Source organism: Crotalus tigris, unplaced genomic scaffold (genome assembly GCF_016545835.1).
Source record: "Crotalus tigris isolate CLP2741 ecotype Arizona unplaced genomic scaffold, ASM1654583v1 scf7180000024316.1084291, whole genome shotgun sequence".
Classification (NCBI taxonomy): Eukaryota; Metazoa; Chordata; class Lepidosauria; order Squamata; family Viperidae; genus Crotalus; species Crotalus tigris.
In genome coordinates, this window is record NW_024100488.1 from 173,672 (window position 1) to 189,521 (window position 15,850).

A 15,850-nucleotide genomic window follows, 5' to 3' on the forward strand; every position below is an offset into this window, starting at 1 on the left:
CTCGGCACTGAATCTGAAACTACAATCAACACCTGAACAGCCATCAACACCCTAATTAACAACTAAAAACCACACCTAATCCGGCCACCGTATAAATACAGGTAATCCTGGACTGTTGTAAGTTAAGGACTACCTGTACAATGGGTAGAACAATCAGAATTCTATTCTATTCATCTTTCTTCTCTTCCTATATTCTATTCTATTCTATTCTATTCTATTCTATTCTATTCTATTCTATTCTATTCTATTCTATTCTATTCTATTCTCCCTATAAATAGTTTATAGAATATAATAAACCCTTTTCTATATTTTATTCCATTCTATAAACCCTATAAGTGGCAAATGCTGGAGCAGGACTTGGACTAGAAGACCCCCAAAGTCCCTTCCAACTCTGTTCTTCTATTATTCTGTTACTCTGTTATTCAGTATTCTGTGTTCCATTCTGCAATCCTGAGGACTAGAAGCTTGACTTTGCTTCCAAGCTGAACAAAACTCTTTTTATTCCTCACCCACTTTGACTCCGCCCTCACTTTCAAACTCCGCCTCGGAACAGTCTTCCCCTAACCTCAGTGGCAACTGTGGTTTTCTTACGCTTGTGTGAATGGAGCTGTTTCATTCATCCTCGCATTACAATCCAAAGCTCTGACTGCAGCTATTTCCAGCACCAGGGAAAAGCCGATCCTGAAACTGCAGGCTTGAAGCAAAGTGGCTTTGCTGTAATTTAATAATCAGTAGCATAATCTAATTTGCTCTGTCTGCTCAAAATGAGAGTTTCGTTACGAAAAAAAAAAAAAGAGAGAGAGAGAATGCCGTTACGATTTTGTCCAAGAGACTCAAGCCAACAGAGCTGTGGCAAGTGTGCTAACTTTCCAGCCTCCACGGCTGTGCTTAAAATATTAATTTTTGCCCTGACTCCTTTAGCCGAAGCATTTTCAGATATTTGGATATAATTGGAGGAGAATTGCTGCCGCTTTACCTCCTCTTTTGATTGCGTAATGACTCAGTTGAGAGAGAGAAGAATCAGCTCTCAGGATGCCAAAACGGTTGCATTCTCCAGGACAGGCAGTCCTCGATTTACAGCATTCGTTTAGTGACTGTGTGAAGTTACAGCGGCGCCGGAAAAAGTGACTAAGGACCGTTTTTCACACCTAGGATCATTGCAGCAACCCGCCATCAAAATCCAGATGCTTGGTCACTGACTTGGCCACTGACGGTTGCAGAAGTATCCTGGGGTCACGTGATCCCCTTTTGCCACCTCCTGACGAACGAAGTCCACGAGGGATCCGGACTCACTTAACCACTGTGTTGCTCCCTTAACGACCACAGCGATTCACAGAACAGCGGTGGCGAGAAAGGTTGCAACACGGGGCAAAACCCCCTTAAGAAATGTTGAGTTCAATTATGGATGTGAGTCACAGGCCTGCCTCTCGTAGGATTATGGGCAAGTGCATTTGCGCCCATCTTGGGGTTCAAGGCAACTCTGGAGTCTGAGCGAAAGGACTTCCTGCCTTCCACCCTGCTTACAATCCCCTCTACACACACACAGACACAGACACAGACACACCTTGATTGCAACAACAACAATAACATTAAATCTGGTTTGGCGTTTCTCTGGGAAGCATATGGCGAGCGGCGCAAGGATGCAGGGAGGGAGCCTGCTCTTCTCCGACCTTCCCAATCCATCCCTTCCCTTTCGCTCAGGAGCATCTATTTTTAACCTGACCCGAAAACGGAGGGGTTGCTCCTGTATAGAGCTTGTTACCCTGGAAGGAGGCTGACCTACTTCGGCTGCCGTCTCACCTAGGCTCGGGAAGATGTGATGGAGAAGCTGGTGAGAAAAACATGTGATCTGGTCTCAGCGCTGCTCCTCCAATTGCAAAAGTCTCTCTCCCCCCCCCCCAATGCTTCATTAAACTCTCCCAATTGAGAGAGCAGGCCTCTCTCGTTCACATAGGCACACAAAGATGCCTTCTCTTCCACTGCCTTTTTTTTTTTTTTAAACCAACCTAAACCCCACAGCACAACGGAGCGCCTTGCCCTGTTTTTCTTGGTGACCTACAGAAGGGAAGGCTAAGGTTCCCCATGGAGACCGTCGCGGCTGTTCGGGATAGATGAAAACCAGCGATGGGGGATCATTGGATGGAAAGCCCTCTAGGGCAGTGGTTCTCAACCTGTGGGTCGGGACCCCAGACCATTTCACGGGGGTCGCCAAACAACGCAGTCCGCCATTTCCCCCCCCCCCTTTTCCTTAGCTGTGCTACTCCCTTTTATTCTGTTGGCTTTGGAAAGCCAATAGAATAGACTCTCTTGAATAGAGTCTAATTCGATTGGCTTTCAAAAGCCAATAGGAATTGTCCAGGCTGTCTCTTCCCTGCTGAGCCCGCCAAAAGTCCCGTTCTGCAAACGGTGCTGCACCAGTTGAGTAGTCCTCAACTTACGACCGGTTGAGTAGTCCTCGACTTACAACCGGTTGGGGGTCGCGGCATTAGAAAGGTTGAGAACCACTGCTCTAGAATCTAAGCCCACCCTAGGAAGCGGGGGATTTTCAACTCATGTTCGGGCACAGGAGTAAATTTCAAATCCTAATAGAGCTGGAAGGGACCTTGGAGGTCTTCTAGTCCAACCCCCTGCTCAAGCAGGAGACCCAAGACTTGACTCCCTCTTCTTTGGGGCAACCCCTCAGATATTGGAATCCTGCTATCATGAACCCCCTAGTCCTTCTTTTCTCTAGACTATCCATACCCAAATCCTGCAACCGTTGTTCGTATGTTTTAGTCTCCAGGCCTTTGATCATCTTAGTTGTTCTTCTCTGCACTTTTTCCAAAGTCTCAACAACTTTTTTGTCATGTGGGGACCAAAACTGGACGCCGTACTCCAGGTGTGGCCGTACTAAAGCTTTCGAAAAGGCGGTACTAATGCTTTATGAAAATAAACTTGGCCTAATCCACCTTTGCAGGTTTGCAAAACAGACTGGATCGTAAGCTGGATCCCCGGAATATAGCGAACGACACATACAAACCCAGCAACGCGGAGACAAGAGACAAGATTAAAACTACCCAGACTTTCAAACATTCCAAGTGTGCGGCTGGGAGGCCTTTAGCCGATGGAGTTAAAGCGATTTGCACAAACAGAGATTAGAAATTGGGTGCACCCTAGAGAACTGTCAGACGAGAGATGGATTGCAGGCAAAGTAAAGCCATTTTTTTTTTCTTTTGCAGCCATACAGAATTTATTGGAATGCTTGCAACTCAGCGCTCCTGCCTGAAATAAATGTGCGGGAAGTCAATGCACTTGCCGACAAAGAAATGGATCCATCAAGTCCACTCCTTGCAGTGTCAGCCAGCCCGAAGCTCTTGCTAGCTCTTCCCTTCAGGGCAGGGAAAATTCTCAAAATTCTCAGGGTGGAAGAAGAGTATCTAGAGCAGGGATACCCCGAAGTTTCCCTGGCATTCTGGGAGTTGAAGTCCTCAAGTCTTAAAGTTGCCAAGGTTGGATATCCCTGCTCTAGATACTCTCCTTTCACTCTGGAGTTTTTGGGCCTAAAAAATACCTTTCCTTTTTCAGAAGACTTTGTGACCTTCTTCCCACGCCTTTAATTTTTTTTTTTTTTAAATTCTACCTTTATTATTTTTGGAAATAGCTCAAGGCGGAAAATATACCTAATACTTCTTCGTTCTCATGTGAGGTGGTTTGGGTTGAAAGGGTGGGATTGACCCTAAGTCACCCAGCTAGCTTTCATGCTTAAGGCGGGACTAGAACTCGCCACCTCCTGATGATCAGCCCACAGTCACCTAGTTAGCTTTCATGCTTAAGGCGGAACTCAAACTCGCCACCTCCTGGTGATTGGCCCCGTCATCCAATCAGCTATCGTGCTTAAGGCGGGACTCAAACTCACCACCTGCTGGTGATTGGCCCAGAGTCACCCATCTGGCTTTAATGCTTTAGGCAGCATGGCTGGCTGGGGAATTCTGGGAGTTGAAGTCCGCAAGTCTCAAAAGTTGCCAAGCTTGGACAATCCTTGATCTTGGCATAACTCACTAATACAGAAAAGTCATCAGAGTTTCTAACTATCCACTTTGTGTGTTTTGGGGCCTGGGAGCTGAGAATAACAGATGTTCTGTTTACTTCCTGGAAAATAACTTTCTTTCTTTAAAAGATGCTTTCCGTTGCCCTTGGTTACCTTAAGAATCTGGTCCTTTCTCCTTCAGATGTTTGTTTTTGAAGCTGGGCCCAGGAATTGTGGCCACACACATGGGTCTTCCTACAAAAGACAAGGGTGGTGGGGTTTCTCCCCGATACTTGCAAGCGGGCACTGTCGAAAAGGGATAATCCTAAACCCTAAAAGTGAATATTTGCTATCAGCTGATGCATGTATATATTAAAAGGGTGTCAGTTCCGTTAACCAGGTTTAGTATATAAAAGATTGGGTTTAATCCAGGGTTTCTCAACCTTTGCAACTTTAAGATGTCTGGACTTCAAATCCCAGCATTCCTCAGCCAGCATGCACAGACTTTGACTCCCAGAATTCTCCAGCTAGCCTGCATGGGCTGCAAGTCCCAGAATTCCCTAGTCAGGATGCACAACGTTCAATTTCTAGAATTGCCCAGGCAGCATGCATGAATTTCAAGTCCCAGAATTCCCCAGCCAACATGCTTAATAATGTCTATTTGATGTTTCTCTTTTTCTCTTCTTCCAATGCGCCGCATCAATTGGTACCGACGCTCGTCGCCAACAAATGCACCCATCTCAGCTTCCCTCCACTTGACCGTAGCCTTCAAAGGGGTCACTGTGGCGTCCCTCCAGACAACACGTTTAAACTATTGGTAGAAACCTGGCTTAACTACAATGCGTTCCAGTTTAAAAACAAGCCATCTTTCAAGGCTCTTCCTGAGGGAGACAGGGAGAAACTCAATGTACGTCTATTCTTGGACGTCTTGGAGGGTTCACGTGAGGGTTCCTCTCAGCAGAGGGATCTTCAGTCCAAATCCACTTAAAGGAATTCCCTCTCAGGTGGATTAAAGCAGCTAAGTCATTAGAACTGTATCGGAGCCCAAGCTGATCAGCCAAGGGAAAGCAGCTTTTCCTCGTTTCTACCTTCCGACGCGGAGAAAATTCGGCATGACTTTTCAGGCCTCCTTCTCTGAAAACTTGAAAAGTTTGGTCTAGGGGCGGGATAGGCATAGGCAACCTCGGCTCTTTTATGACTGGTGGACTTCAACGCCCAGAATTCCTGAGCCAGCCGTGCTGAGGGGAAAGGGAGAGGTTTCCAAGCTGAGCCATGCTGGCTCAGGAATTCTGGGAGTTGAAGTCCGCGAGTCATGAGGGGGCCATAGTTCCCTCATGCTGGCTCAGGAATTCTGGGAGTTGAAGTCCACCAGTCATGAGGGGGCCATAGTTCCCCCATGGTGGTTCAGGAATTCTGGTAGTTGAAGTCCACGAGTCATAAAAGAGCCAAGGTTGCCTATCCCTGGTCTAGTGGTTAAGAACCAGGCTGGAAAGGAAGAGACCATGAGTTCAAATCCTGCCTTAGGCATGAATGCCAGCTGAGTGACTTTAGGCCAATCACCAGGAGACGGGGAGTTCTAGTCCTGCCTTAGGCATGAAAGCCAACTGGGTGACTCTGGGCCAATCCCCAGGAGATGGTGAGTTCTAGTCCCATATTAGACATGAAAGCCGGCTGGGTGACTTTGGGCCAGTCCCTCCCAGCCCACCTCACTGGGTTGTTGTTGTGGGCCAAATAGAAGAAGCTGCGTCAGTTATGTTCACTGCCTTGAGTGATTTGCAAAAGAAATAAAGGCGGGATATAAGTAAATAATAAAAATCAAGGCCCCCTTCACTCTTTGCACCCTTGCCAGGCTTCTCCCCGGCTTGCAAACACTGGGTTAAACCAGAAAAACTGTCTTCTGTCCAACTAATTCCATTTCGAGGCCTCCTCAATATTGCAAGTGCCCGGCATCCTTGCCTCTGCCAAAACTCACTCTCAATTTAATTAGAACTGGGGGGGGGGGAAGTCTTGACCCTCCCCAAATCAATGTGATCGGCTGACCTTGAGCTCTGAAAATAATTCCTCTCTCTTCATCCCCCCCCCAGCTCTGAGTTCTGCCTTCTGTCTTTCAGTTGCTTCTGTTTTAGTTTTTAGTTTCTTTTTAGTGCTGTCTGTTGATCGCATTCTGGTTCTAAATCAGAGGTAATTCCAACCTTGAGAACTTTAGGATTTGTGGACTTCAACTCCCAGAATTCCCCAGCCAGCCACGGCTGGCTGGGGAATTCTGGGAATTGAAGTCCATCCATCATAACGTTACCAAGGTTGTTCACTCCTGATTTGGAATCAGAAACCAAAAGCCAGGTGATCCATTAAAAGCTGAGTGGCTTAGTTTCTGGTGCTGATGTCCAAGCTTGGCAACTTGAAGGCTTGTGGACTTCAACTCCCAGAATTCCCCAGCCAGCCAAGGCTGGCTGGGGAATTCTGGGAATTGAAGTCCATCCACCTTTCATGTTGCCAAAGTTGAAAAAAAAAGCTGCTTTAGGAGATGAGCAAGCTAAACTGCAGCTTCCACAATCATGTGCTCAGTTTAAGCCAGCATCCCCGTCAAATCGGCTTAAGGTGCCTGATTAAATCCCCGGCCACCGTCACCGCCCGGACCGCCATGCTCTCTCGATTGTCATCCCAGCATCCTCCACGGGCACCTTGCACACCTGCAGCCAGTCCCTGCCTGGACCATCAAGGACCGCAGGAGGCTAAAGACGAGGGCCGCTCTGCAAAAACAATAAGCCAGGATAGGACAAGATCCATCCAAGTTTACAGCTAGTCCTCTACTTACAGCCATTTGCTTAGTGACCGTTCAAAGTTACAACGGCAATGAAAAAAGGGACTTACGACCCTGTTGCACAGTTAGGACCGTGGCAGCATCTCCACCGTCACGTGATTGACATTCAGATGCTGGACCACTGACTCACATTTATGACGGTTGCGGCGCCCCCGGGGTCATATGATTCACTTTTGCAACCTTCTGACAAGCAAGACCGGATTCGCTTAACAACTGGGTTACTAATCAAACAACCGCAACTGCGGCGAGGAAAGTCATAAAATGGGGCACAACTCACTTAACGTTATTTCTCATGTAGCAACCAAAACGTGGTGTTCAATTGTGGTCATAAGCTGAGGACTGCCTACTCCCAGATGTGCCGACTGGTTCCTGCGAACGCTTCCATCTGCCCGGCCGGGAAGACTCTTCCACCCCTTTGATTTTGGTGGCAGCCGGAGGAAGACCACCTGGTGCAAGGTAGAGAGCCTGGATGCCCCTGGAGAAGCGCGCTCCAAGTTGGCTGGAGACACCTGCCGACCAGCAGAGGTCAACCCAACACTTAAGGGACCTAATAAAGGAGACTATGTGTAGCTCAGGATTGAAATGAGGGCTCCTGGCTGCTCTCTGAGCTGGGTGGTTTTCTTGCAGACGTTTCATGAGCCAAACTACGTAACATCATCAGTGTTAGGTTAACTCCCCCCCCCCCCTTCTAGCACTGATGATGTTACCTAGTTTGGTCATGAAACGTTTGCAAGAAAACCACCCAGGTCATGAGAGCACCCAGGACCCCACAGTCCTCCTCCTCCTCCTCTTCCTCCTCCTCCTCTCCACAAACCCCTCTCCCTTCTAGCACTGATGATGTTACCTAGTTTGGGTCATGAAACGTCTGCAAGAAAACCAGCAAGTTCAGAGAGCACCAAGGACCCCACAGATCTCCTCCTGCTTCTCCTCCTCCTCTTTCTCCTCCTCCTTTCTAGCACTGATGATGTTACCTAGTATGGGTCATGAAACGTCTGCAAGGAAACAACCCATCTCAGAGAGCACCCAGGACCCCCTCAGTTAAGGGACCTGTTTGGAGATAAAGCCATTATTGCTACTTTCAAGGTGGCCCCCTTCTGCAAAAGGCGAGGAGATGGAGTGCCCACTGGAGAGGGCACAGTCCATCTCATTCACCTGATATTGCTGCAAATGGGTGTCCACAGGGAACGGTCTAAGGTGACTAAAAGTGTAAAAGTCTAAAAGGGGCCAAGGTTGGAGACCGACCCTTCCTCTAAAGTCGTAAACGACCAACTGATCCTCTATTGCAGTGTTTCTCAACCTTGACCATTTTAAGGCATGTGGACTTCAACTCCCAGAATTCCACAGCCAGCATTGCTGGCTGTGGAATTCTGGGAGTTGAAGTCCACATGCCTTAAAATGGTCAAGGCTGAGAAACACTGCTCTATTGGGGCCCCAATTCAGTTCTAAAGGAAAGCCCCCAGCACCCCAGAATCCAAAATCCCCTCAAAAGAGGATCCCCCTTCCCTGTTCCTGCCTAGGAGGATCTCCTTCTACGGAAGAGCCGAGGAGATCAGTGTTTGAGGATCCCAGGAGGTCTTTTTCCTATCTGCCTCTCTCAGCTTTTCCTGGTCGGCCGTCTTGATCTCCATGAAAGGCATCGCTCCTCAGGGACTCCCTACCCCGAGTGCACGGGGGCTCACGTCTCCCATCCATCAAGGAGGCAGACAGCCACAAGCTAGGAGGTCTTCAGACAACACCCCTAAGCTAGGTTAGCTGCCACCCTGATGATGGCTTAACAACCCGGTGCTAAGCTAACCAGGCCCCCAGTAGAGGATTGCTTGGTCATTTAGCACTTCCAAACAGGGTTCTTCAAACTTGGCCTCTTTTAATAGTAGTAGTAGTAGTAGTAGTAGTAGTAGTAGTAGTAGTAGTAGTAGTAGTAGTAAAGTTGGAAGGGACCTTGGAGGACATCTAGTCCAACCCCCTACTCAGGCAGGAAACCCTGCACCATTTCAGACAAGGGGCTGTCCAGTCTCTTCTTAAAAACTTCCAGTGTTGGAGCCTTTACTGCTTCTAGAGGCAGGTTGTTCCACTGGTTAATTGTTCTCACTGTCAGGAAGTTTCTCCTTAGTTCCAGGTTGCTTCTCTCCTTGATTAGTTTCCACCCGTTGCTTCTTGTCCTGCCTTCAGGAGCTTTGGAGAATAGGTTGACTCCCTCTTCTTTATGGCAGCCCCTGAGATATTGGAACACTGCTATCATGTCCCCCCTCGTCCTTCTCTTCGTTAAACTAGACCAGGGGTAGGCAACCTCGGCTCTTTTATGACTCATGGACTTCAACTCCCAGAATTCCCGAGTCAGCCTCGGCTCTTTTATGACTCAAGGACTTCAACTCCCAGAATTCCCGAGTCAGCTGTGCTGACTCGGGAATTCTGGGAGTTGAAGTCCATGAGTCATAAAAGAGCCGAGGTTGCCTACCCCTGATCTAGACATACCCAATTCCAGCAACCGTTCCTTATATGCTTTAGCCTCCAGTCCCCTGATCATCTTTGTTGCTCTTCTCTGTACTCTTTCTAGAGTCTCAACCTCTTTTTTACATCGTGGTGACCAATTTTAAGATGTGTGGACTTCAACAAACTGGGTTAGTTTTATCCAATGTTGGCAGGGGGGGGGAAGGTTGTGTGCACATGAGTAGCGTTGAATCCAGTGCAGATCCGGCCCGTTTGATTATTTTGCATTGCAGACCCAGAAAACGGGAATCCTGTTAAGTTTAAGTTTGCTGCACGCAGGACTTACGCTTCTTGGCGCAAACCACTAATTGCTTCTTTGGTTGGGATTTGGGGGTTGAAAGCATCTCGCCTCGAAAGCAACAACAATCACAGCGACAACCACGGCGGGAAGAGTTGCTTCCTCTCCCAAACTTCGAAAGGTGGTTGATTCCTCAGCTCTTTACCCTCTGCTCCCACCTCTTTGTGAAAAGGGCTCCCCTGTGTTGCCAGGACCTGTACTTTCTCTCCGTATTAATTCAGTCCCACACCCCCTCTAAAAGGTGAAGGACCTGCTGGTGGTGATGGTGGCTGTACAGGGACATCTTCTCTTCCGCCCTTGGACCTGGTCTGTGGGTCTCCTCTCCCCTCGTAAGCCAGCTTTGCCTGGGGAGTTGTCGCCTCTGCAGCCATTTTGAGAGAAGCAGCAGCGTCCTGTTGCACCAGCCAAGAACGGGCTGTTCCCGCTTGGCTTCTTGGAGGACCGTCAAAGATCTGAGCTGTCCACCAGCATGAAGGAGAAACCCCCCAAGGCAAGGTCAGGCTGGGATGTCAGGAACTCCACCATCCCACCTCGTCTCGGAGGGCTGCCGAGGAGTTTCCTTGCTCAAAATGTCCCTCAAAATCCATCTTCCAGAGTCCCTCAACCGGATCTTCTGCCTGGCCCTAGACTTTGCCCTCCTTTCCCCACCCACAGCCCCTGTGACCACAAACTCCGAGATCTGGTTTCCCAGGCTCCTTTGGCCCCCCCCCCCCGCTCCAGCTCTTCCTTTGGCTCAGCCCAGCTGGCGATGGTGCCACGCCGTCTCTGCCCTGCTCCAGCAAGGCCTGGCTGCCCATTGTCGGGGGGGGGGGGGACCGCCTGGTCCCAGGGGTGCTTTTTCCCATCCATGAAGCTGGCGCTGGGATTAACGGCCGGCCACGCCAAGCCAGAATTAATCCGATCATTTGCATTCCTTCCTATTTCTCCCTTCCGACATGCTCCAGCGACCTTCCCTTTAAAAAAAGCCAGACCCCTAACTTGATCCAGGCTAAAAAGTCGCACCCGGTTTGAGCTTCACTCCCTCTGGGTTCAGGGCGGCGCAAAGGCACACATGCACAGATGCTCCTCAAAGACCCCCCCCCTCCTCCAGGCTGACTGACCTCCGGGCTGGGCCATGAGGCCTGTCTGGCCTTCCCCCTTGCAAATTTCCAGCACCATCCGTTGTCCGTTGCAACGTGCGCACACACGCTAGGTACTACGCATCTCATCTCGGTGTGTTCCCTCCCGCCCGCCTCTCCATTGTGCCCTGCAATTCACTCCCTTCTTCTCCCATCCTGGAATCCGTCCAACGTCACCCAGGCTGACCCCCCCCCCCAATAAAAGCAAAATTGAGGCAGGGCCAGCCGGGCGCTTTTAACCACCACAGTCAGTCTGATGTCTATGAAGACTCTCGGTCATCCAGGTCATCACACAAAGTGTTGTGTGGTTTTTTGTTTTTTGTTTTGAAAGGCAACTAGACTGAATTTTTTATTTTTATTGTTTTGGAGGAAGAAGAATACGTTTTGCTTCCTATCCTGGAAGCTGATAAATCTGCAACTGATGAAAAATAAAAATAAAATAAAAATCAGTCCAGTTGCCTTTCAAAATAAAAAGCACTTTCGATACACCACGGTCTGCTTTCCGCAGGCGAACTCAGCTTCATCTCCTCCTTCATCATCTCTATGCAGGCTGCTTGGGACGGCCACCCAACCGGGAACCCGTCTTTCTGGCCTGTCTTTTCTTCCTTCCTCAAGTCAATCAATCAATCAGAATAGAGCTGGAAGGGACCTTGAAGGCCTTCTAGTCTAACCCCCTGATCAAGCAGGAGACCCTATACCAGGGGTTCTCAACCTTGGCAACTTTAAGACTTGTAGACTTCAACTCCCAGAATTCCTCAGCCAGCAAAGCTGGCTGAGGAATTCTGGGAGTTGAAGTCCACAAGTCTTAAAGTTGCCAAGGTTGAGAACCCCTGCCCTATACCATTTCAGACAGGGGGCTGACCAGTCTCCTCTTAAAAACCTCCAGCAATGGAGAACCCACAACTTCTGGAGCTAAGTGGTGTTCCACTGGTTAACTGTTCTCATTGTCAGGAAATTCCTCCTTAGTTCTAGGTTGCTTCTCTCCTTGATTCGGTTTCCATCCCTTATTTCTTGTCCTGCCCTCAGGTGCTTTGGAGGATAGTTCGACGCCCTCTTCTTTGGGGTGGCCCCTCAAATACTGGAATGTTCCCCCCCCCTCCTTCTTTTCTCTAGACTAGCCAAACCCAAATCCTGCCACCGTCCATCCTTCATATGTTTTCATGTCCAGGCCTGAATAGCCAAGTCCCCATTGGCTGTTGAGGCCTCCTCTCCTAGCCCTATTTATTTCAGATCTCTCTGGTCCGAACATCATCATCATCATCATCAAAGCAGGACCTTTTCCTGCAGGAACCCACGGCTGTTTCCCAGCCATATTTATTGCTTTCCACCCTAACGCTGCAGTTCCCGATCAGCATCGCCAAATGTTAATTGCCTGGCGAGGGGGGGGGGTTGTCAGCGCTGACTCCCTGCCTGCCTGGGCAGCCACGCGTTTCAACGCCTTTCGGTGGGCGCCGCTGCAGCCCGATCATCATTCGAAGCAATAAAACAGACCCAGATGCAATCACGATGTAATCACCATCATGATAAGAAGGAGTCTATTCTGAGCTCGGGGGAGGAAGACACACACACACACAAACACACACACAGTGTTTGAAACCTCACAGAATTGAAGTTGCCCTTCACAGAAACTAGCTCAGCCGGTGGGGGGGGGGAGAGGAAAGAAAGGGAGGGAGGGAGGGAGAAAGAAGGGAATGGGAAGAAGGCAGGAAGGAGGGAGGGAGGGAGGGAGGGAAGAAGGAAGGAAGGAAGGAAGGAAGGAAGGGGAGGAGGAAGAAGAGGAGGAATAATGAGTAGAAAATAGACATAAACTGACTGCTAATTCTCCTATTGGGGAGAAGGAGGAGGAGAGGGAAGGAAGAGGAGGAAGGAAGGAAGGAAGGAAGGAAGGAAGGAAGGAAGGAAGGAAGGGGAGGAAGAGGAATAATGAGTAGAAAATACACATAAACTAACTGCTAAATTCTTCTGTTGGACTAAAAGAGGAGGGAAGAATGGACAGATGGATGGATGGAAGGAAGGAAGGGATTACTAAAATATTCCTATTTTTTTAAACAGCCTGATGATTAAAATCCACACCTCAAAGCCAATCCTTTTCAAAGCAGTTTCCCCCCCCCCATTTCAGAAAAGCAGCAAATAAAACCAGCACATCCCAAAAAAGATTCTTAGCTGGCATCGTCCCTCCTTCCTTGCCCAGAAATCCCTGGATCACTCGGTCCCTTTCGCATCCTTGTTTTTGTTCCCATTTTCACATCCTTCCCCTCTCCATTTCCTCCCCGCTGTTGCTGCAGAGGCGGGGGCGGGGGGAGAGAAAGAAAGGGGGCTGACAGGTTTTCCACAGTCCCTCTGGGTGCCAAAAAAAAAAAAAAAAAAAAAATTAAAATAAAATAATAATTTAATTTTTCCACTCCCTTCCTTTCCTAAGCAGACAACCCGACTCCATTTTGACACCGCCAGCTGTGCCAGGGCTGAGGTGAATCCAGGGCTGGGGAAAAGAGGGGTGTGTGTGCTTGTGTGGGTCCTCTTTTGTGTGCGTCCACACACACCCACACCCCTTGTGTGCACACACATCCACACCCCTTTCCAGGCAGGAAAGGCGGAAGGTGGGAGCCGAGACGCTTTCCCTGGAGAAAGGCTGGGAAGGGCCCGATTCACCCAAGCCTTCCCTTCCAGGGCTGCTGCTTGAGCCCAAGAGAGAAAAATCCTCTTTGGATCCAAGTAAGATCCTGGAGGGTGTAAATTGTGGGGAGGGGGGCTGTGAAGGAGGGAGGGGGGAAACCACATATTGGAGGCTGGGAGAAGAAATCACACCCCCCAAAAAAGGGGGAGAAATGAAGAAAGAGAAGAGGAAGGAAATGAAGGGGTGGGGGAAGAGGAGAGGAGTCAAATTGGGTTGGGGGGGGAGAAAAAATAGATCCAAGGGGCTTTGATGCCCTGGTAGAGAAAGAGAGACCTGTCCAGCTAGCCTGTTTGCCCCCCCCTCTTTTGAAGAGATTCGGGGGGGGGGGAGAAGACTCTTTTGCAGCAAAGACTTGGGGTGTCAGGGAGAGAGGAGCCTATTTGGGGAGAAAGGAGGGTCTTTGAAGGAGCCAGGGGTCCCTGTCGGAATTCCCAGACACAACCCCCCCCTCCCCATATACCCCAGCCCAGGGAAGGCGGTTCACCTTGTAGGTTGGGAAGCCGCCTTGGATGGGGAAGGGTCTTTCCCGTTGATTTCCTGCATCTTTAGATTAAGCCGACACCCCCCCCCCCCCCCCCGCTTCACCGCAAGCCTCGACCCCGGTCTGCGCCCCCCCCCCCGCGTCCCCTCCCAAGTCTTCCCCCGCAGCCTGCTCGCGCCGGCCTCACCTCCCGTATTGCTCCTCTTGGTGCTGATGGCTTCGGTGGGGGTCTCCAAGGGCCTCTTCCTGGAGTCGGGGGGATCCGAATCCATGGGGGGCTGCGGGGCGGCTGGGGGGGGCTGCTGAGGCTGGGGCCCCCCTGGCGGCTGCGGCAGCGGCTGAGACGGCGTCGACGGCGGCTGCGGGGGGGCCGAAGGAAAGAGCCCGTTCTGATGGACCGATCCACCTGCCAGCATTTTCCAGCCGAGGGCGCGGAGGACTCCCCCCCCCCCGCCGTACCCGGGAGACTCCAGCAGGGGGAGGTGTGGGGGTGGGGAGGGGGGGAAAGATGCTCAGCTTTTAGGGAGGGGGGGAGAAGGCGGAGGGAGGTGTGCCCAGCTGAGGAAGAGCGGAGGCATCCAGGTGCAACGGACCCGGGGCAGGGTCGAGACGGGAATTGGGGGGGGGCTCCCCAGAGCGACTCAGTCCTTTTCTGAGTCTCTCTCTCTCTCTCTCTCTCTCTCCAGCCTCCCCTCCTGCCCCCAGGAAAAGCGGGGTGTGGGGGTGCTGGAGATCGAACCCCCCCACCACCACCCGCAAAGGAAGGAGGGGCGCAGCCAAGGAGAAGAGAAAGCCCACCTACCCACGCGCCCCGGGGGTCCCCTCTTCACTTAGGCGCCTGGCGAGGGGAGACGGGGGTGGGGAGCGGACGGAGGGGCGTCGGGGGAGCCCCGGCAGCGGCGGAGGGAAGCGGGGAGCGGGGCGGGGAGGGGGCGAGGGGAGCGAAACCCACCGAAGCGCGTTGGGAAAGGGCGAGCGAGCGCGAGAGGAGGGCGGCAGCAGCAGCGGCAGCGGCGGCGGCGGCGGCGGCTTCGCTTTCCCCGCATCGCTCTTGGCAGCCGGCGGGGAGGGGTGGAGGGGGTGGGGAGGGGAGGGGAGGGGGGGGCTGGCGGCCGAGGGAGCAGCCCAACCCCCCTGACGTGGACGCGGAGACCCACCCACCCTTTCTCCGTCCCCCCCCCCCGAGCAGATTGGCTGCCAGGAGCTGGCAAGTGAAAGGCGGGGGGGGGGGGCGGTGGAGTGGCACGGAACGAGAGAGAGGCGCTCTTCTTCCCGGGAGGGGGACGCAGCTGGGCGGGAGGGGAGGGGAGGGGGGGAAGGGGGAGGACAGAAGAGGCAGCTGCCGGGGGTGGGGGGGAGGGGGCGGAGGGCAGAGCCGGTGGGGAAAGGAAAAGGCGGTTTGGGGGGGGGGAGGCTGCTTGTCTGTCCTCTAGTGTGCCGTCCATCCCCCCTGCTTTTTTTCTCCCCCCCTCCTCCTCCGTCCCTCTGGTGCTGTGCCGCCCGGGCCTACCTCGCAGGGTTCTTAGGAGGCTGAAGGGAGACGCCCAGAGCGCTGGAGGTGAGATGCTCCCACCATCAAACCTCCATCTTGCAGAAGCTGACAAGGCCATGGGGGGGGGGATGTCACTTTAAGGGGGCTGTTTCTCACCCAGCCCTGGTTTCCCAGGGGGGGCATCCCTAATTTTGCCTCCTGGGGGCTCCACGCTGGGTCCCCCGAAAGATGCCGTTGCAGAGAGGCCTAGAATATTCCCAGGAACATTTTCTTTTAAAATAGACCGCAAGGGAAACTGAGGAAGGCGCCTCCAGCTGCTTCCTAGTCCCCCCTCTCTGGCCTGCCTCCTCCGTCCGAGGGACACAACCTTAATTTTGTCCTGCGCGGGTTATCAAACCGCCCCTTCCCTGCAGGCTGTGCCCGACTGGGACTCACAAAATAGACAACAACAGGCCCAGACTTTACGAAAGACC

At 51.5% G+C, this 15,850-nt stretch overlaps 1 protein-coding gene across 3 annotated transcripts in view; it reads right to left on the reverse strand.

Moving 5' to 3' along the window:
- Positions 1 to 15,850, reverse strand: part of NOVA2 (NOVA alternative splicing regulator 2) — a 69,983-nt gene that overhangs the window by 10,965 nt on the left and 43,168 nt on the right. For 2 of the 3 annotated variants that reach the window (XM_039325052.1, XM_039325051.1), the window contains one exon: positions 14,073 to 14,244. In XM_039325052.1, coding sequence (XP_039180986.1) covers positions 14,073 to 14,157 — 85 coding nt within the window. In that variant the 5' untranslated portion in view covers positions 14,158 to 14,244. Of the gene's footprint in view, positions 1 to 14,072; positions 14,328 to 15,850 lie in introns of those variants that run through there. The other variant, XM_039325050.1, reaches the window with a different exon arrangement.